The sequence below is a fragment of the Elephantulus edwardii genome, unplaced genomic scaffold, assembly GCF_000299155.1.
Source record: "Elephantulus edwardii isolate Elephantulus edwardi_28Jun2011 unplaced genomic scaffold, EleEdw1.0 scaffold00031, whole genome shotgun sequence".
NCBI lineage: Eukaryota > Metazoa > Chordata > Mammalia > Macroscelidea > Macroscelididae > Elephantulus > Elephantulus edwardii.
This window is the reverse complement of record NW_006399781.1, coordinates 2,353,897-2,376,772: the sequence shown is the minus strand read 5'-3', so window position 1 is coordinate 2,376,772 and position 22,876 is coordinate 2,353,897. Positions and strand designations below refer to the sequence as shown.

The 22,876-nt window shown below is 38.0% G+C and overlaps 1 protein-coding gene across 1 annotated transcript in view; it reads left to right on the top strand.

Annotated features, from left to right (window-relative positions):
- Positions 1-22,148, top strand: part of LOC102864547 (coiled-coil domain-containing protein 39-like) — a 123,383-nt gene extending 101,235 nt beyond the window's left edge. The window contains exons 14-19 of the mRNA XM_006884151.1: positions 6,309-6,429; positions 9,608-9,767; positions 10,199-10,305; positions 21,505-21,645; positions 21,768-21,947; positions 22,062-22,148. Of these exons, the coding sequence (XP_006884213.1) occupies positions 6,309-6,429; positions 9,608-9,767; positions 10,199-10,305; positions 21,505-21,645; positions 21,768-21,947; positions 22,062-22,148 (796 nt within the window). The remainder of the gene's footprint in view (positions 1-6,308; positions 6,430-9,607; positions 9,768-10,198; positions 10,306-21,504; positions 21,646-21,767; positions 21,948-22,061) is intronic.
- Positions 22,149-22,876: the final 728 nt, after the last annotated feature.

Sequence of the window (22,876 nt, the reverse complement as noted above, 5' to 3'; positions counted from 1 at the left end):
GAGCGGCGGCCAAGTTAAACAATTATTATATTCCTGTTTTAAGCTGAATTTTCAAGAGTTCTATATAAATATAATTAAAAATATATACTTTCCCCCTGCCATCTTTCATTCATCATAATTATTTGGAGATTCACTTATGCTGATGTGCAAATCAAGAATTCATTCCTTGTTAGGAGGAGTCTGCACATTTTTTTTTCTGTTAGATAGTAAATACTATAGGTTTTATAGGATATCTAGTTTCTGTCACAACATCTTAGCCTCTGATTATAGAACAGATAGATAGTAGCCATAAATAATGGAAAAATGAATGAATGTGGTTAGACTCTAGTAAAACTTTATTCATAGACACTGAATTTGAGTTGTCATATAATTTCATGTTTCATGAAGTGGAATTCTTCTTATGACTTTTTTTCAGCCAATTAAAAATGGGGAAATCATTTTTCGCTTGTGAGCTGTCCAAAACAGGTGTCAGGGAGAATAGTTTTCTACCTCTTACTTTAAATTGCTGGATTATTATAATAACTTACTGTTGGGTAGTATTCTATAGTATGTATAAATACCAATTTCTTTATACATTTACTTGTTGATGGGTATTTATATTGCTTCTAAGATTGATACATTACAAATAAAAGCTGTTGCGAAGATTTGTGGTTTTGTATGCACATCATGTTTTCTTTTCTCTTGAATAAATACTTTGGAGAAGCATAGTTGGAGATCATGGTAGCTTTAACTTTTAAAAATCTTAGAAATTGCCGTGTATTAATTCTTCTTTGCTAATAAAATTTTGTTTTCATTGTGTTGTTGTTGTTGTTTTGTGCTGTCTAGTTGCCTGCGACCCATAGCAACCCTATGTACAATAACCCTAAACCGTGCCCTATCGTGTACCAATCTCATTGTCTCTGACACACTTACCCTCATTCCCCCAGTCACTGAATCAATCCATCTCATCGAGGGTTTTCCTCTCTTGCACTGTCCCTCCACCCTCCCAAGCATGACGCTCCTCTGCAAGGATTGATCCCACCTTGCAACATGTCCAGAGTATGTTAGATGAAGCTTCAGAATCCTTGCCTTCAAGGAGCAGCCTGGCTTCACCTTCTCCAGCACAAACCTGTTTGTTCTCTTAGCAGTCCCTAGTGTATTCTATACTCTTCTCCAACACCACAGCTCAAAAGTATCAATTCTCCTTCTATCATCCCTAGCCACTGTCCTGCTCTCTGATGCATAGCAAGTGATTACAAAGACCATAGCATGTATCAGGTGCACCTTACTCTCCAGACTGACATCATTGGCCTTCAGTACTTTAGAGAGACTTTCCCATTGCAATATATCTTTTTTAATTTTCTGGTTTCTGGTACCAAGAATGTTGATTGTGGAGCCAAGCAAATTAAAGTTGTGAAAAATCTCAATCTATTCACCATCCATTATGATACTACCAATTGGTCCAGTGGTGAGAATCTTTGTTGTCTTGATGTTGAGCCTCAATCCAGACTGAAGCCTGCAGTCCCTCGCCTTCCACAGCAAGCACTTCAGGTCCTCAGTTTCAGCAAGCAGGGTTGTGTCATCTGCCTAACGTAGATTGTTGAAGAATCTTCCTCCAATCCTGATGCCATATTTCTCTTCATAGAACCCAGCCTCCCAGATAATATGTTATGCATAAAGATTGAAAAAGTATGGAGATAGGACACATCTCTGGCATACACACTTCTCAATTTTGAACCATGCAGTGTTTCCTTGCTCTGTTCTGATGACTGCCTCCTGTTCCAAGTATAGGTTTCACATTAGCATGATCAAGTGTTCTGGAATTTCCATTCTTTTCAGAGTCAGCCGCAGTTTGTTGTGATCCACACAGTCAAAGGCCTTTGCATAGTCAATGAAACACAGATAGACATTCTTCTTGTACTGCCTGCTTTCAGCCAAGATCCATCTAACATTAACTACAATATCCTTAGTACCATTACCCCTTCTAAACCCAGCCTGCACTTCTGGTAGTTCTCTGTTGATGTGCTTTTGGATAATCTTCATCAGAATTTTGCTTGCATATGATATTAATGATATTGTTTGACAATTTCCACTCTGTCGTATCACCTTTGTTGGAATAGGAACAAATATAGATCTCTTCCAGTCATTTGGCCAAGTGATTGTCCTCCAGATTTCTTGGCACAACTTGGTGAGCACATCTAGGGCAGCTCTGTTAGTTGAAATATGTCAATTGGTATACCATTAATTCCTGGGGCCTTATTTTAATGCAGTTCTTTCAAAGCAGTTTGACCTTCTTCCTTCATCATCACAGGCTTTTGTTCATATGTTGTTTCATGACATTCTTCTATGTCTGCCAATTCCTCTTTTTATAATGACTCTGTATATTCTTTCCATCTTCTTTTAATACTTCCTGGATCATTTAATATTCTGCCCAAAGCATCCTTAAGTATTACAACTCAAGGCTTGAATTTCTTCTTTAGTTCCTTGAGCTCAAGAAATGCTAAGCAAGTTCAACCCCTTTGATTTTCTGAATTTAGCTCTTAGCACATTTCATTATAATACTTTACTTTGTGTTGTAGCTCTGCCTTTTGAAATCTTCTGTGAAGCTCCTTAATGTCTTGATTTATTCCCTCTGCTTTGGCGTCTTGGTGCTCTAGTGCAATATTCAGAGTCTCTTCTGACATCGGTTTTGGTCTTTTCTTCCTCCTCTGTCTTTGCAATGACCTTTTGCACTCTTCCTGAATGATATTCTTGGTATCTTCCTAAAACTCATCTGGTCTTCACTCATTAGTGTTCAAGGCCTCAAATATGTTCCTGAGATGGTTATGAAATTCAGGTGGGATAGACTCAAGGTCATATTTTTATTCCTGTGGATTCAGTTTCATTTTCCTTAGCTTGAACTTGCATATGAGTAGTTGGTGGTCTGTTCCACAAACAGCTCCTGGCCTAGTTCTTTCCACAGATGTAATCTGTCTGATTCCTATGCATACCATCAGGTGAAATCCATGTGTATAACATGTGTTTATGTTTCTTCTAAAATGTATTTGCAACAAATAAATCATTTGATTTTGCAAAATTCTATCATCCTATCTCCAGCTTCATTTCTGTTACCAAGTCCACGTTTTCCAAATACTGATCCTTCTTCTTTGTTCCCAACTTTTTCATTTCAGTCACCCATTATTATTAATGCATCTTGATTGCATGTTTAATCAATCTCTGACTACAAAAATTGGTAGAAATCTTTTTCCTCTTATTTGGTTCAGGTTGTTGGTGCATATATTTGAATGCTAGTGGTATTCACTTGACTTCATTGTTGTTGTTGATTGCCATCAAGTTGAGGTTGACTCATAGTGACTCTATGAACAAAAGACCTCATGCCTTTCCATAGCTATCATTGTTTCTCCAAGTTTATGAACTTGTTTGCCCTAGAGAGGGTGAAACCAGACTGCTCCTTGGATGCAAAGATTCTGAAGCCTTGTCTGACATTCTTTTGGTGTGTTTCAAGGAGGAACTAGTCCTTGGAGAGGGACATTATCTTTGGGAGGGTGGAGGTACACCACAAGAGAGGAAGATCCTCAATGATTGATTCAGTGACTGGGATAATGGGGGTAGGTGTATCAGAGACAATAAGGTTGGCTCAGGATAGAACAGGGTTAAGAGATGTTGTATAAAGGTCACTAGGAGTCGCAGGTGACTTAAAAAATATTGAAGGTTAATTATTCTCACCATCCTAAAAAAGGAGAAAATTTATCATCTTTATTTCTAATTTTCTCTCATTTTTCATATATTTTTGAAAATTACTGATTATTATAGCTTCCGATATTACTTTAAATATCACATCTTTATTTTTAAAATGCTCCTTTCATATAAGATGCATTAAGAAGCAATTTGATTGTCAACAAAATTGTCACCTTTTCTCTATATTTTACTTCATTGTTTGATATTCTTTTGTATAGCCTCTGCCATCCTGTTTTATTGGATTCCCTTTTAGTTTCACTGTTGCATCTCAGTATTTTCTTTCCTAGAATTGATTCTTTCTGACCTTTGAGTCCTTGCTTAATGTATATTTATTTTACTTCACATTTGAATTACAGAACGTTAAAGGCATTGCTTCATATTCTTCTAGGTTATAGTATCACGAGAGCTCTGAGTGAAAGGTATTAAATTTACTTTTTTGGTAACTTGCTGTTTATTTTCTTTCTAGAAGTTTCAAGACAACCCTTTTATCCTTGGGTTTGATAATTTCTTTCCATTTCACTCTAGGTACGTTTGCCTTTTGTGGATCCCCCTCAGATTCCAGTTTTCTTGTTTAACCTCTGATGAACTTTTAAAATTACTTGATTCAGTATTTTCTTGGCAAAATATTTTTCTATTACCTTTATCTCCTCTTACCACCATTTTTTATTCCTCTCATTTGTATATGTTGGCTTCCCTAGATTTGTCTTCCAGGTTTCTTAACTTTTCTCTCATAATTTAAAAAAAAAAAAAAACCTCCCACTCCTTTTACTCTGTTTAGGTGTTCTTATTCCATCTTTCCTCTCCTTCCATCTCTTCTCTTCTACCTCTCCTTTCCCATCTTCCTTCCTCTTTCCAGACAACTAATCTGTAGAGTGCTCTGGTGGTGGCCTAATGGACAAGGAGTGGGCAGGCAATTTGAATCTCTGGGAGAAAGAGGGGCAGTCTCCTCTTGTTTGATGTAAAGTCTTGGAAGACCTACTGGGCAGTCAGCTGTGTGTCAGCTTCATCTCAATAGCAGTGCACAACAACGACAAGAGTTTAATCTGTATTCTTCATTGTTATTATAGAAATTATTTGCAAGAATTCTCAAATTTTTTCCCCCCTACATTGATGCCATTTCTTCCCCCCACCCCACCCCCTGCGCCATCTTTAATTTTACTGAAGGTTTACAGAGAAATTGGCTTTTCCTTCTTCTTTTATTGGTGTTATTGGCTGTATAAACCTGTTGTCTTTTTTGGTTAGGTGTTTCAAAGTCAACCCTGATGGCTGCCGTATGGGCTGTGCCATCCCTGTGCTTGTTTGTGCCCCATAAAGTTTTCATTTGCTCAGTTTTGTAAGAAAATCCAAAAGCCTTTCTTGCTAGTCTGATGAATGCTAATTTGAAGGCCTTGAAAATTCTCTTCTACTCCCTGCATTATCTGGGTGTTATGGTTTTTTCTCTGCTCATTTTGTTCTTTTTAAAACTATGTGATAATTCCTGGCTTTTTGATAGTTTCTACTGATCAGTATTTACTAATCTGTAGTTGGCCTATCTTGCTAATATTAGGTTCCTTAACAACTAATTATATCTTTTCCCAGTGGACTTATATCTATATTGAGGGATGAGGAGCTGATTCTAGGTTTTGAGTTAGTTTATTCCCTCAGGAGCATCATAGGAAGTAGGCAGGATGACATCTTCTTTAGTTATATAGAGTGTTAAAGCCATCAAGTCAGAACTGCTTCATAGCTGACCCTCCAGTGAGGTTTACAAGGCTATAAATCATAGGAGGAAACTATGTATCTTTTTCTTGTGCAGCAGCTGGTGAATTCTTAGTCACTTACCTTTAATTTGGCAGTGTAACATGTTGACCCACTAGGCCATCAGAGCTCCTTGTATGTGAAGAGTCCCTGTTGTTGTTGGTAGGAGCCTTCGAGTTGACAGTTGGCTATGACTTAAAATACCCTTGCATTGAACATACAGATTTGAACCTTGTCCTCTCGATCTCTGATAGACTTGAGCCCATTGTTAGTCACTGTGTCAGTTCAAATTTATCTTTTTGGGTAGTCTTCCTCTCTTTCTCTGACCCTCCACGGCTGTGAATATGAAGTATTTTTCCAATGACTGACAGGTCCCTCCTAACAACATGCCAATTTACAGGAGATGAAATGATGTGGTTAGGAGGCATTTATTATAGATAATAAAGCATCTTTCATTCCTAGGCTGACCACGCCCACCCTCCTCCCCCATTTTCTTTACTTTCTTCCACAGTTGTGGAGCCTAAAACTACTTCATGGTTTTGTTTTGTTTTGTTTCGTTAATACTCTCTACATAGGGATCCTGGTAAAATTTTTTTTATCATTCTTATTTGGTGATTTTGGTAATTGTCGGAGTAGAAGCCATTCCTGCCAACAAGTACCTTCTGACTCATAGTGACCCTCCATTGAGTTTCTGAAGCTGTCATTTTGTATGGGAAGACATTGTCCATCTTAGCACTACAGAGAACTGGTGGATTTGACTTGCTGACCTTTCATGGTGCACAATATGTAATGCACTACACCAAATATGGTATTCGCTTTCTGCTGTTTAATTTTTATTTTTCTTTTCTTACTAGTGCTGAGTATCATGACCGGCTAAGTAAAATTAACAAGTTGAAGAACAGATATGGAATTCTTACTGTGGTCATGCAGCCTCCTGAAGGAGAAGAGAAAACACAAGCATATTATGTCCTAAAGGTATGTTGTTGTTGTTGTTAGGGGGTAACATTGAGTTAGAGCAACTCACAGCTGCCCCTCCAGTGGGTTTTCAGAGGCAGTTAATCTCAAGAGAGGCGATTACCCATCTTTCTTCTCTGGAGCAGCTGGTAGGTTCAAACCACATGCCTTTGGGTTGGCAGCACAACTCCTTACCACTGAGCCACCAGAACTCCCTGGAATCGTAATTGATTTACAACTGTGGTGGTAAAAAGTAGCTTTTTTATTTTTTATTCTCCAGTAACTCATTCATAGTAATCCTTTGGATTGAAAAGAACAGAAATGGTAGTATATTCATTTATTGCATCTAGCAGCTATTGCACTTAATCACAGCCATAATTAAATGGATCGATAGAGGCACTGACGCTGGTTTTAGACACCTCCTAGAAGTGATGTCCAAGTGCTGCTCTCTAATTTCTAAAACCTATTTGTTAACTCGGTCCAAATCTTTTGAGATTCAGGTCATTCTATCTGAGCATTATTTGACATTCCATTTTTCCTTTTGGTATCACTATCAACCATGTCATATGATTTTCCCTCATTAATTCAAGATTCATAATCTCTTTTCTGCCAAAACTTGTTCACCTATGGTGCCTTTGGCCACTGTGTGACAGCCTGCTAAGCACTTCATATACAAAGCTTGTATCACCATTGCTACATTCCCATGGTCACACCGTGGACCACATCTTCTCGTGCTACCAAAAGAGACCTAAGAAACAAAGTTCTGTTGCTGATGAGGTGATGTTGACTTGGTAATCCTATAGGATGAGCAGAACTGCGTGGGGTTTCTAAGGCTGTAGTTGTTAAGGAAGCAGCCTGCTATATATTTCTCCCACCGAGTGTCTGGTGGGTCCACAGTGGCCTTTTGGTTAGCAACCAATCATTTTGCCCAATGTATTGGCAGAGATCTTGCTCTAGAACTATACTGCCTCTAAAATTGTAAACTCTTAACTTACTCGCCCACCTCTGGTATGCCTGCTTTTCACAAAGGAAAGCTGCTCCCTGTCTTCATATTGTTTGGAAGTCAGCCAAATGAATCTGCTGTTTTTTTCTTCTTCTCATTTTATGTTTGAGAGTTGTCTATCATTTCATTTTATCTTTACATTATGACCAGAAGAGAGAAGTCCTAAGTGATCTGAATACCATTCCCTTTCTGGATAGCGCCAGTGTCACCTTTCTCACATAGAAAATACCCTGAGCTGATGTGATGTTTTTGCCAAAAGGTCTATGAAGTTGTTAAAAAACTTTATGTAAATTCTAACTTATTTTTTTGTACTATCCATGGTTCTAAATAGCTCTGACACTCTAGTGGGAAGGAGTCGTGCTACCAACTCCAGAGCTCCACGAGCTGCTCCGTGGGAGGAGAGTGGGCAGTCTGCTCCTGAAAAATGTAAAAACCTGCTGGAGGGCCAGCTATGAATGAGTTCTGACTCTACATACAACAACAATCTCCGTGGTTCTAGGAAGCTCTGGGGGCACAGCCCATACGGAGTTTCACTGCTGACTCAAAGGTGGTGTCTCTGGTAGTTTGTACCAGTGGTTCCATGAGCAAAAGTTGGACAGTCTCCTCCTTTGTGATTCACAGCCCTGGAAACCCACTGCAGGGTCACCCGTGTGTTGGTTCCATTTTGACAACAATTAATTTGAAGGTCTTTTTATATATGGTTAGGGGAGCTCTGGTGGCCTCGTCCGTAGGGAGTTATGCAAAGGCCATACCTCTCTGGCAGTTCAAATCTGCCAGTGGACGGATGGTCTTCTCCCGTGAGATTTAAAACCTCAGAAACACAGTGGAGGATCAACTAGGAATTGGTTCTGATTTGATAGCAATACAAGTTTTGAGAGATAGGTGCTTTGAAGTAAAAAGGAAGATCTCCCAAATTACATCTCCAGTAGATGACCAACATCTTCCGACCTCCGTCTACTTAATCTCCTAAATTTCCTTCTGAAGCCTGTCCTCTAATATGCTCATGACATATATACTAAGTGTGGTATGCCATTTTGCCTCGGGAAATTCCACATAATCTTTATGGGAAATCAATCTCTTGATTCATTTTATTACTTCTCAGACTATGAGATTATTTCAGTTCAACTAAGTTTCTTTACCAATAAGGGCTGTGATCAGTTAGTTAAAAGCAGGATCATAGACTGCCTTTGTCTCGATCTGTTTGGGGACAGCCATTAACCAGGTGGGTGACCCTGAAGAGCAACTACATCAGGCTGGAGATTAAGGTGCGCCTGATCCAGGCTATAGTCTTCACAATTACATGCTATGCATCAGAAAGTTGGACAGTGAATAGGGTTGATAGAAAGAGAATTGATGCCTTTGAGCTGTGGTGCTGGAGACGAGTGTTGAATGATATACCATGGACTGCTAGGAGAACAAATGGGTTTGTCCTGGAGAAGGTGAAACCAGAATGTTCCCTGGAGTCAAGGATTCTGAAACTTCGTCTGACATACTTTGGGCATGTTGCAAGGAGAGACTGGTCCTTGGAGAGGGACATCATGTTTGGCAGAATGGAGGGGCAGCAAAGGAGAGGAAGACCTTCGATGAGATGGATCGATTCTGTGACCGGAGTGGTGGGAATAAGTGCGTTTAAGATGGCTAGGTTGGCACAAGATAGAACGGCATTTAGAGGTCTTGTACTTAAGGGTCACAATGAGTTGCAAATGACTCGATGGCACATAACAACAACAACAATAACAATAAGCCCATACCATGTTTTATTAGATGTACATTATTCACCCATTTCACATCTTTCTAAATTTTAAAAAATTGGGGAAATGTTATTCCTGGCCCTCTTTTGGGCCAGAAACACTTTTTCTTCTGATCAGAAATCGATTTTCAAACTTACTGTTACTTAATTTTATTTCTCTTTCCATTGAAGTTTGTATACCTGCCTAATTTTCTGGCAGTGTTCACTGTAGACGTTCATGTATGCTTTGATTAGTTATATTTGTTGAGAACTATATTCTGAAGGCCTGAAGATTTTGTTTTCTACTCTAAATGAAGTGTAGGAAATAACGATCTTTTTTTGTAATATGATGTGTAGGCCTGAGGCAAACTGCTCTGCTCAGAGTTTACTACTTTCTGCCCTACAGGCATTTTCTTCCCCCATAATACATATTTTTATTTGATTCGGTTTTGTTCTTTATTTCATAGGCTTCTCAAGAAAGAGAAGAACTTCAAAGAGAAGGTGATAGTTTGGATGCTAAGATTGATAAAGCTGAAAAAGAAATCTATGCTCTGGAAAACACCTTGCAAGTGTTGAACAATTGCAACAATAATTATAAACAATCTTTTAAGAAAGTGACTCCATCTAGTATGTAGGAATTATTAAAATATTTTTATGAATATATATGCAATTTAAACTTTATTTTAAAGAGAAAAATACATGATACATGAAAATCAAACATGTGTGATATTAGCTTATGTCGGAAAGCAGCTAATTCCTCCATTTTTTTGTAAGTGGCATCTAAGGTGTTATTTACATTGTTAAATCTAATGTTATAGCTCACTTCTCTTGGGAATTAATTTCAAATTTGAAAATAATTGCTGCATACTGTTGCTCTATGTTTACAAGACAAGAAATGGGTATTATGTATTATTTTTCCACCAGAAGAGAAAAGGAAATTAACGTTTCATAAATAAAATTGCTAGAAATATTGAATTTAGTCATACACACATAATTTTTTAAGATTGATTGCTACACAGTAAGTTGAAAATGTAAAATATAAACTCTCTAAATTCTAGGTGAGGAGTATGAGCAAAAAATCCAACTAGAAGAACAAAAAAGAGCTATTGAAGAAAAATACAGATATAAACAAAGACAAATCCAAGAAGTTCAGGAAGATATCCAGGTAACTTCTGAAGACTCTGTAGTAGGAAGCCCTCAGAAAAAGACAACTATTCTTATAATTCCACCCACTTTCTTCTTACTCTGACTCATGGTGATACCGTGTGTGGCAGAGCTGAACTGTGCCCCACAGGGCTTTCAGTGACTGGGGGATTTGATTATTTGGGTTTTTTATCATGATTAGGTCATCCAGGCTTTGTTACAAGGTGTCTCTGTTATTGTTATATGCTGTCAAGTCCACTACAACTCATAGAGACCCTAGGGATAGTAGCATTGAACCCTGCCTTATCTTGAGCCAAGCTTACTGTCTCTGACACACTCAGTGCCATTGCCATAGGGACTGTGTTAATCCTTCTCATCCAGGTTCTTCCTCTCCTGCACTGAGGCTCAACCTTCCCAAGCATAATATACTTCTCCAAGGACTCTTATCTCCTGCTAACATGCCCAGAGTATGTGAGATGGAGTTTCACAAAATTGACTTCCAGAGAACAAGCTGGTTTTACCCTCTGCAATACAAACCTGTTTCTTCTCTTGGCATTCCATGGTATCTTTAATACTGTTCTTCAGCACCACAACTGAGAGGCATTGATTCTTCTTCCATCATCCTTAGGCTTGTCCAGTTCTCAGTTACATAGTAAGTAATTGTGAAGACCATGGCCCGACTCAGGCACACCTTAGTCTTTAGACTGGCATCATTCCTCCTTAGCACTCTCAAGAGGTCCCTGACAGCAGACTTTCTGAATGCAGTTTGTCTTTTGATTACCCGACTGCTGTTGTCAAGAGTGTTGTTTTTGAATCTCAACAAGATGAAACTGTTAATAACTTCATTCTCTTCCCCATCTTTCATGATGCTGCCTATTGGCCCAGTGGTGAGAATTGATTTTCTTGATGTTGAGATGTAATCCATATTGGAAATTGCAGTCCTTGACTTGAAGCAAATGCTTCAAATCCTGCTCAGTTTTGGCAAGCCAGGTTATGTCATCTGCATGATGCAGGTTGTTGATGAGTCTTCAGCCAACCATGAAGCCACATTTTTCCTCATAAAGTCTAGCCTCCTAAATGATCTATTCCACACATAGATTGAAAAGGTATGAATAAAGGACTCATCCCTGGGGCATTCCTTTCTTGATTTTTTAATCATGTAGTGTCCCTTTGCTCTGTTCTGATGATTGCTTCCTAGTCTCAGTATAGGTTTTGCATGAGCACAATCAAGCATTCTGGGACTCCTATTCTTCTCAAGGCTAGGCACCATTTGACATTATTCTGGTGCTATCTGCTTTAAGCCAATATCTATCTGACATTGGCAATGATATCCCCAGTGCCATGGCTTCTTCTAAACCTAGCTTGTATTTTTGGTAGTTCTCTGTTGATGTATTGTTTCAGTCATTTTCCCATAATCTTCAGCAAGATTTTGATTGTGTGTGATATTGTTCAATAATTTCCACACTCTGTTGGGTTATTTTTTTTTTCAGAATGGGAATAATTGTGGATCTATTCGAGTTAGTTTGCCAGGTCCTTTAGATTTCTTGGCACAACCTGGTGAGCACATCCAGGGGTGCATCTGTTGTTGAAATATGTCAATTAGTATTCCATCAATTCCTGAGGCCTTATTTTTTGCCAGTTCATTCACAGCAGCTTGAATTTCCTCCTTAATCAACATTGCTTCTTGATCACATACTGTTTTATCAAATTCTTCTGTGTCAGCCAATTATTTTTGGTACAGTGACTCTGTGTACTCCTTCCATCTTCTTTGGATGCTTCCTGGATCATACAGTATTCTGACCATAGTATCCTTAAGTATTGCAACTTGAGGTTTGAAATTGTTCTTCAGTTCCTTCAGTTTAAGAAATGGTGAGCAAGTTTGTTCCTTTTGATTTTCTAACTCAACTCTTTGTACATTTCATTATAAATATTTTGCTTTGTCTTCTTGGCTGCCCTTTGAAATATTCTATTCAGCTCTTTAACTTCCTGGTGTCTTCCCTGTCCTTTGATTTCTTGGTTCTATTGTTGCTCAGTCTCTTCTGATGTCCATCTCAATCTTTTCTTCTTCCTCTGTCTTAATAATGACCTTTTACATTATTCATGGATGATGTTCTTTTTTAAAAAAATTATTTCATATTGGTTTGCTTACAAAGTTTGTATACATTGTGTTTCATACTAAATTCACATTGTGTTTTATACAATCATTCCCATTCATTATGTTTTATAAAATTAATATCCATTGGACTACATCCATAATTACCCTGCCTTTTCAGATCCCCACCAGATCTTTCCAATTTCCTTTATCCCCTTTCTCCACCAACCAAATTGTGCAATTCCATGGTTTTTCCCCACCTTATTCTCACCCCTATACTCCCACTCCTTTCCCATTTGGACACCCATACCTGTTTTACTAGTTATCCTTCTATTTTTATAATAATAGTCTTATACAATATTTGTCTTTATGAGACTGAGTGAGTTCACTCAGTATAATGCTCTCCAGTCTCTCCCAAGTTATATAGTATTTTTCAAAAATATTGCTCCTGATTGCTACATAGTATTCCATTGTGTGAATGTACCAAATTCCTCTGTGCATCAGTGTGGTTGGACATTTGGGCTGTTTCCATATTCTTGTGGTGGTGAAAACTGCTGTGAACATTTGTATACAAATCTCCATTTGTGTCTGAGTTCTAATTTTTTTGGGTGTATGCCAAGTAGTGGAATAGGGTAATATGGAGTTTCTATGTTCACTTTTTTTAGGAAATATCAAACTGCCTTTCAGAGTGGTTGTATCATTTTAGGGTTATGCTTGCTTCATAGAATCACTATGGAAGTATTCCTTCTCTTTCAGTTTTTTGAAATAAGTAGAATTAGTGCCAAATCTTCTCTAAATGTTTGGTAGAATTCAGCTGTGAAGCCATCTCTCTGTTACAGAACTTTTCTTATGGGAAAGTCTTTTTATTACCTTTTCAATTTCTTCTCTTTTGATGGGTCTGTTCAAGTGTTCTGTATCTGTCCTTGTCAAACCAGGCAGGGGATGTGTTTCAAGGAATTTGTACATTTCTCTAGGTTTCAAATTTATCAGAGTATATCTTTTTGTAGTATTCTGATATTATTTATTTAATTTCCTCTGGTACTTTTGTGATGTCACCTCTGTCATTTCTAATTTAATTTTTAAAAATTTTATTCGTGTGTGTGTGTGTGTACCATCAAATTGGATGTGACTGATACAGGAGGAGATTGTCCCTCCCTCTGCAGCAGAGCATCTGGTGGATTTGAACTGCATGCTTCTATGATTACAGTGCAGCTTCTTGCCACTAGGCCATCAGAGCTCCCTACCTCTGTCATTTCTTAAGTTATCTGTTTCTTTTCTTTTTCTCTATTGTTATATTTGCCAGTGGTTTGTCAATTTTGGAATGGGAATAAATACAGATCTTTTCCAGGCAGTTGGCCAGGTTGTTGTCTTCCAAATTTCTTGGCAAAACTTGGTGAACACATCCAAGGAAGCGTCTGTTTGTTTCCTGGGGCCTTGGTTTTTTGTCAGTTCTTTCAAGAACAGCTTGAACTTCTTCCTTCATCACCACAGGTTCTTGCTCACATGATGTTTCATGAAATTCTTCTGTGTCCACCAATTCCTTTTGTTACAATAACTCTGTATACTCTATCTTCTTTTAATGCTTCCTGGATCATTTAATATTCTGCCCAAAGCATCATTAAGGATTGCAACTCGAGATTTGAATTTGTTTTTCTTTTTGAATTTGTTTTACTTCAGCTTAAGAAATACTAGTGAATATGGCCCTTTTGATTTTCTGATCCCAGCTCTTTGCACATTTTATTGTAATTTTTCAACTGTTTTTCTGTTTTCTATCTGATTGATTTCAGCTCTTATCCTTATAATTATTTTTTTCTTCTAGAGTTTGAAGATTAGATTGTTGGTCTTTTTCTATTTGCTGAAGGTGTTGAGTTAGATCATTGATTCTTTTTTTGTTCCTTTTTTATATGTCTTGCTATGAACTGCCTCCTGAGGACTGACTGCCTTAGCTGTGTCCCAGAGGCTTTGGTAAGTTGTATTTTCATTATCTTTGGTTCAAGGAACGTTTTTTATTTCATTATTTATTTATTTTATAACTCAATCATGTTCTAGCAGAGTGATTTAGTTTCCACATTGGTGGTTTTGTAAGCTTTACCCTTCTGTGGTTGATTTCTAATTTTATGGCATTGTGGTCTGAGAAAATACTTTGTATTATTTCAATATTTTTTAATTTGTTGAGGCTTGCTTTGTGTCCTAATATACGATCAGTTCTGGAGAATGTACCATGCGTATTTGAGAAGAAAGTGAATTGAGTTTTAGTTGGGTACAGTACTCTGAATACACCCACAAGTTTGAGTTGGCTGATTGTGTAGCTTAGATCTTCTGCATCTTTGTTGAGTTTCATTGAGTTGACCTGTCCTTTGGTGATACTGGTGTGTTGAAATCTCGTATCACTATTGTGATGCTGTCTATTTCTTTCTTCAATTTGGTCAACTGTTGTTTTATATATTTTGCAGGTCTATCATTTGGTGCATAAATGTTGACCCAGGTTATGTCTTCTTGTGCTTTTAATCATTATGTAATGCCTTTCCATTTCTTCAGTGGTGGTTTTCATTCTGAAATCTATTTTATTAGAGATTAATATTGCCACTCCTGCTTTTTTGAAGTTGCCATTTGCTTAGTATATTTCCCCCCAGCCTTTGATTTTGAGTCTTTCATTCTCTTCCTTTTTTTAGATGTGTTTCTCTTGTAGGCAACATATTGATGGGCTTTGTTTTGTTTTTTGTCCATTCTGTTACTTTTCTTCTCTTAATTTGTGCATTTAGTCCATTCACTTTAAGTGTGATTATTGTCAGGCCATGTTTTACTTTTTTTTTTTAATAGAAGTTTACAGAGACTTTGGATTTCCATCCATTCATTGTTACACACTTTTGTCCCTGCCCACCCCTCCCCCCCATTTGCTTTTCTCTTTGTAAAGTAAAAAAAAAATTATTTAATTGTCATACAACACCCCCTCCACCCCAAGTCCACTTCACTATGCACCTTTCATTCTGGATACTTGTCATGACAATAATACCTAATCATGTATTCCTTCCTCCTAAACAGTTCTCTCCCCCATTTGTTTCAATGCAGTATACATTATTTATGCCCTCTTAGTTTCTCCCCAACAGTGGCAATATGCAGTATTTGTACTTTTGTCACTGAGATATTTAATTCTGGATAATGTCCTCCAGGGTCACCCATTTTGTATAATATTTCATGAGTGCCTTGTTTTTCAATGCAGCATTGTGTGGACATACCATGGCTTCTCTATACATTAGTTTGTTGATAGGCACTTGAGTTGTTTCCAACTCTTTGCTATTGTGAACAAGGTAGCAATAAACATGGGTGTGCATATATCTGCTTGGGTGGCAGTTCTGGTTTCTTTAGGGTATATTCCCAGTAGCGGAATTGCTGGATTAAATGGTATTTCTATTTCCAACTTTTTGAGAAAGTGCCAGACTGCCTTCCATAGTGGTTGTACCATTTGATACTCCCACCAACAGTGAAAAGTGTTCCAGTTTCTCTGCAACCTCACAAGCATTTGTTTTTTGCTTTTCGTACAGGTGTGAGATGATATCTCATAGTTGTTTTGATTTACATCTCTCTTAGAGCTAGGAGTTTTTAACATTTCTTCATGTGATTGTTTGCCATCTGAATGTCTTCTTTGGTGAAGTGTCTGTTCATATCCTGTGCCCATTTTTCAATTAGGTTATTTACCTTTATCTTATTGTGGTGCTCAAGTATTTTATAAATGCCTTATCAGACATGACATTATCAAATATTTTTTCCAGTCTGTGACTTCCCTTTTTGCCCTGTTGTAGAAGTTTTTGGATGTGCATTAGAAAGGTCCCATTCCTCTATTTTATCCTCTCTTCATTGTAGGTTTTTCAGGGTACTTGCAAGACTATTTATGTTGTGGAGTTCTTGCAAGCTTTTTTCTACATCTTTGATACACTTTGAGTTGGTTTTTGTATATGGAGTGAAGTGTGGATCTTGCTTGAGTTTTCTACAATTTTTTAATTTTGCCAACACCATTTGTTTAAAAAGCTGTCGTTTTCCGACCTAACTGATTTCATCATTTTGTCAAAAATCATTTGACCATACGTAGATGGGTTGATTTCTGGATTATCAATTCTATTCCATTGATCTATGTGTCTGTCATTGTACCAGTACCACACTGTCTTGATTACAATGGCAGTGTAGCAGGATTTGGAATCAGGGAGTGAGATGCCTCCTAACTTGTTTCTCTTTTTAAGGAGTGTTTTCCTTATTCGGGGCCTCTTTCCATTCCAAATGAAACTGGAGATTGCCTTTTCCATCTCGTTGAAGAATGGGATTGGTATTTGTATTGGGATTGCACTGAACGTGTAAATTGACTTTGGTAGTATTGTCATTTTTAAAATATTGAGTCTTCCTATCCATGAGAAGGAATATTCTTCCATTTCTTCAGGTCTCTTTTTTGTTTCTTGTATTAATGTTTTGTAAATTAGCTATTGTGAATGGTATTGTTTTTCTTAGCTCCAGTTCTGTATTATCTTTGTCACTGTAGAGAAATATAATTGATTTTTGTATGTTGATTTTGTATCCTGCCACTATGCTAATTGGTCAACTATGTCCAATAGTTTTCTTGCTGAGTCTTTAAGGTTTTCTAAGTATACTATCATATCATCTGCATATAGAGATAATTTTACCTCCTCTTTGTCTATTTGGATACCTCTTATTTCCTTCTTTTGTCTTATTACTATTGCTAAGACTTCCAATACAATAATAAGTGAGGTGATAGTGGGCATCCTTGCCTAGTTCCTGTTCTTAATGGGAATGCCTTTAATCTCTCTCCATTGAGAACAAAGTTGGCTCTCAAGTTTGCATATATACTTTTTACCTTGTTGAAGAAATTCCCCCCTAGAGGGAGCTCTGGTGGCCTAGTAGCAAGAAGCTGCACTGCAATCCCAGAGGTACACAGTTTGAATCCACCAGATGCTCTGCTGGAGAAGGAGGGGAAATCTCCTCCTGTACCAGTCAGATCTGATTTGATGGTACACACACAAAAAAGAAAAAAAAAAGACATTTCCCCCCTAATCTTACTTTGTTGAGTGTTTTAATCAGGAAAGAGTGTTAGATTTTGTCAAAGGTGTTTTCTGCATAAATTGATAGGATCATGTGGTTCTTGTTCTTTGCTTTGTTAATGTGATGAATTACATTCATAGTAAGTGTGATTATTTTCAGGCAAGTTTTACTTTTGCCATTTTGCTGTTGTTTCTGGTTACTGTGGTCATTCACTTTCTTTGGCATTTCTGTGCATAAGGCTTCATTTAAAATTTCTTGTTAATTTGATCTTGTTTTCACAAATTCCTTAAGGTTCTTCTTTTTCTGCAAAGAATTCAATTTCCCCTTTGAATTTGATAGAGAGCTTTGCTGGATATAGGCTCCTTGGCTGTCAGTTGTTATCTTTCAACTTTCTGTATATGGCATCCCATTGCCTTCTAGCTCACATGGCTTCTGCTGAACAATCAAAATTTAATCTAATTGTTGTCCCTTTGTAGGTGACTGTTTTTTTTCATGCTGCTTTTAGAATTCTATTCCAAGCTTTTATTTTGGAAAATTTGACTATGATATTTCTTGGTGTTTTTCTTTTGGGATCTAATCTATTTGGTTTTTGCTGTGCTTCTTGAATGAGGATTTCCCCATTCTTCAAAATGCCTGGGAACTTTTCTTCTAGTACTTCTTCCACAATCTTCTCAGTGATTTCCCTGTCACTCTCATGTTCTGGAATTCCAATTATACGTATATTATTCCATTTGTTGCCATCCCACATAATTCTAATGTTTTCTTAATTTTCTTTAAGTTTCATCTCTGATTTTTCTTCAAGTATGTTTCTAGTGAAGCTCTTGTCTTCCAGCTCACTGTCTATTCTAGCTCTTCAGCTCGACTTTTTTAGTGCTACCATCATGTTGGATTCCTCTGCCATTTCGGTCTTAATATTCTGGATTACATTTTGATGCTTTTCTGTTATTTCCAGTACTGTGTTGCCTGTACCCTCCCTGTTTTGTGATAGGTTTTTAATTTCTTGTACCTCTTTTACTGTTCTGTCAATTTTTTCTTTCATCTTTTTTGTTTTCATCCATATCTGTTCAAGTTTCTCCTCAGCTATATATTTCTTCTGTATTGTTGTCTCTGAAGTATTTGCTCTCGTATTGACTTCCATTGTTTCTTCCCACATTTGCATCTTTTTTAAGTAAATCTACATCAATATGTTTCTTCTGGTTCTCTCTATCTAGGGTATTCTTTGGACCTTCTTTTTTAGGAGAAGGGTCATTTTGTTTTTCCATAATGGCTGATGTGGATTGCTGCTTTCTTGACATTATGGGTTTCTTTTCTTAGAAGATATTAGGCTGTTATAACTATAAAATTGCTCAGGTATAGCAGTGTTTTGTGAAGCATCTACAGATTTTTTTTTCCCCATAAAGTACCTGAATGACAAATTCCCTTTTGGAAATGGCTTCTTGTCTCTGTCGAGGTGCCTAGGACCTCCCTGTTTCTTGAGTTAAGGGGTCCCGTGTGGTCAAGGTAGACAGCAGTTTCCACCTTCCCCAAATAACTGTGGGAGCAGCACTGGCAGCACCTGTATTGAGTTTAACATGTAGATTGCTTTTGACAGGACTGTCTTTCATTTAATTTCTTAAAGGTCACATTAAATGTTTTTCCTTGAAATTAAAAGAAGAAGGCTGAAAGTTAAAAATAATCTAGTAGAAAACTGTTCATTACTAAATAGCATTATTAAATGAGTAAAGAATATGTTTAGTAAATAGTTGTTGTTGTTGTTAAGTACCGTCAAGTCATAGGTGACTCAGAGCAACCCTATGAATGAAAGACCTGAACACTTGTATAACTTTCATCCTTTCTCCAGGTTCATAGGGTTTCTGGAGGCAAGATATTTCAGAAGTGGATGCCACTCCTGCCTCCAAGCTTGTTTTAATTGGGGAGCTCCACCAAACACTGTCCACCATGGGTAGCCATTATCATATCTGACACATCAGTGTCACAGTGTTCAGTTTCACAGCAACCATAAATTACCTCTGTAAGGCAAGTGGACACGCGAGGGCTATACAACCTAGAATGTTTGACCAAAAACAATTAAAAACAGGCCTGAGGCCATGGATCAAAGTCACTTATCTTTGGCTTGGTAGCATCACTTTCTGTCCACTAACCCAACTGATCTCTTTTTATGCTGAACTTTACTTGGTAAGTAGATATTGTTGTTGTTGTTGTTGTTATGTGCCGTCGAGTCATTTTCGACTCATAGTGACCCTATGCACAACAGCCCTAAACCCTGCTCTATCCTGTGCCAACTGCACTGCCTCCGACACACCCATCCCGATTACCCCAGTCACCGAATCAATCCATCTCATAGAGGGTCTTCCCCTCCTGAGCTGTCCTTCCACCCTCCCAAGCATGATGTCCCTCTCCAAGGACCCGTCCCTCCTGGCAACATGTCCAAAGTATGTCAGACGAAGCCCCAGAATCCTTGCCTCCAAGGAGCAGCCTGGTTTAATCCTCTCCAAGATTGATCTGTTTGTTTTCCTGGCAGTCCATGGTACATTCAGTACTCTTCTCCAGCACCACAGCTCAAAAGCATCCACTCTCCTTCTGTCCTCCCTAGTCATTGTCCAACTCTCTGATGCATAACAAGCGATTGCAAAGACCATGGCCTGTATCAGGCGCACCTTAGTCTCCAGAGAGACACCGTTGCTCCTGAGTACTTTAGAGAGGTCCCTAACAGCAAACTTTCCCATCGCGATACGCTTTTTGATTTCCTGACTGCTGGTGCCAAGAGTGTTGACTGTGGAGCCGAGCAAACTGAAGCTGTGAACAAACTCAATCTCTTTGCCATCCATCCTGACGCTGCCAATTGGTCCAGTGGTGAGAATCTTTGTCTTCTTGACGTTGAGCCTCAGTCCATACTGAAGGCTGCAGTCCCTGACCCTTCGCAGCAAGTGCATGAGGTCCTCCTCAGTTTCAGCAAGCAGGGTTGTGTCATCTGCATAACCCAGATTGTTAATAGATCTTCCACCAATCCTGATGCCACAATTCTCCTCATAGAGGCCAGCCTCTCGGATAATCTGCTCTGCATACCTGTTGAAAAGGTATGGAGACAGGATGCATCCCTGGGTACATCCTTCCCAATTTTGAACCATGCAGTGTTACCCTGCTCTGTTCTGACTACTGCCTCTTGATCCAAGTACAGGTTTCGCATTAGCACAATTAAATAATTTGTTTTATGTAATATCTACTTGAATGATCAAGTAGATATTACATAAAACAAATTGTTAATAAAACAGAGCAGATGATATAAATTGTGAATTTTTTAAAACAGTCATTGTTTATATCTCTCCTTGGAAAGGGATTTCATGCTTGGAAGGGTAAAGGATCGGCAAAAGAGAAAAAGACCCCATTGAGATGGATTGACATGGTGACTGCAGCAATGAGCTCAAGTGTATCAGGGATGGTGAGGATAGCACAGGATAGGACGGGATTCAGGTCTTGTTTTATAGAATTGCTGTTAGTTGTACTTGATTTGATGGCACCTAGTAATCAAAATGAGCTCTGCTGACTTGTTGAGATATGTGCCTTTTCTGCAGGCAGTTCAGCGCCTTAACAATAGGGTATGTTGCCAACCCAAAGGTTACCAGTTTCATCAGCTGCTCCGTAGGTAAAGATGGGCAGTCTTCTCCCTTGAGATTGGTTCTAATTTGACTGCACACCACAACAATAGACATTCTCATAATATTGTCTAATGAAATTATTTACAAATCTTAATCCATAAGACCATTATGCTTATTCTCTGAGAATAGGATGCTTATTACATATATGAATTATTATGAGGACTTAACTGATGCAAGTTGTAATTTTAAAAAAAAAAGTAAGTATATGCCTATTTAAGGGGAGCTCTGGTGTCCTACTGGCAAGAAATTGCCCTGCAGTCCTAAAGGTGCGTGGTTCAAATCCACCAGATGCTCCACTGGAGAAAGAGGGTCAGTTTCCTCCTGTGCTAGTTGAATCCAATTCAGGGTTACACAAGAAGAAACAGTGGTAGTGGGAAAGCATTGTTAAGAAATAAGTATATGCCTATTTAAATTTCTCCCCCTACAGAGCATGGAAAATACTTTAGACGTTATGGAACATTTAACAAATAATATTAAAGAAAAATTATTGGAGAAGCAGTCTTATTCAAGTCAGCTAAATAAAGACATTGATGATCAGAAGCCAAAATTGGACAGAGTAACTAAACAGGTACTTCCCTCTTTTAAAAACTGGTCTTAGGTATTTTCATGTTCCAAATGGAACCTTTATGCATTAACAAAATATGTGAATTTCTGGAAAATATTTATATAATCAATATTATTGTTCAACAGTGTTCAAAACTCACCAAGGAAATCCGTGTTATGAAAAAGTCTCTAAAGGAAGTGCTAGAAGAAAAAGACATCAAACTTCGTGAAGTGAAACAGTTTCACAAGATGATTGATAAAATGTTAGTTGATGTTACAGAAGAAAATCCTGATATTCGTATAATCCTTCAAACATACTTTCAACAGGTAGTAACAGTCTCTTAAGTATAAACATTTCTTAAACAGAGCTTCCATCTTAAAATAAAATACATTTTTCTTCTAAAGTGCAGTACTAATGATCACTATTGCATATTCTTCCAGAGTGGTTTAGAACTACCGACAGTTAGTGCTAAAAGCAGTCGCCAGAGTTCCAGGTCTTCACAGTCATCACTGCTGTCAGACAGGTAAGCGGAGGGCTAAACACATCTCTTTAATTGTTCCAACTGCTGCCTTAAGTGGATCCAGTCACTTTCACATCAGCACAAGCGATGTGTTGAGCCTGTCCGTGCACTGATAGTGCTTCGCTGGGCTTGGTGTCAGTGCCACTCACTGATGCAGAAAAGCTAGCAACAGGGCAAAACCCTTTCCTTCTGGCTCCTGGGTTTTTCTTTCAAATCCAGGACCACTGACATCAAGTTGATTCCAACTGTAGGACAAAACGGAACTGCCTATAGGGTTTCTCAGACCAAATCTCAGACTACCTCATCTCTCTCTCTAGCAGAGCAGACCGTGGGTTTGACTTTTTGGTTAGCCACTGAATACTCTGCCCACTAACTCCCTGCAGGGCTCCTGCACTGGTTGCTGTGAACTATTTCAGGAAATTGGAGTATTTCATTAGGCACAACAGAATTCCAAGTTGGGACATTTTTACATTATGAAAAAGCAACTTCTAGGTTTAGACATGTAGAGATGTATATGATGCTTGTCATTAAGCCATGCTAATAGGCTTTGATTTTATTATGATGCTTAACTTGCTGAGCTTAATTTAACTTAACTTAACTTAACTTAACTTAACTTAACTTAACTTAACTTAACTTAACTTAACTCTGCTCCGCGGTCAACACTCTTGGCACCAGTAGCCAGGAAATCAAAAAACGTATTGCGATGGGAAAGTCTGCGGTTAGGGACCTCTCTAA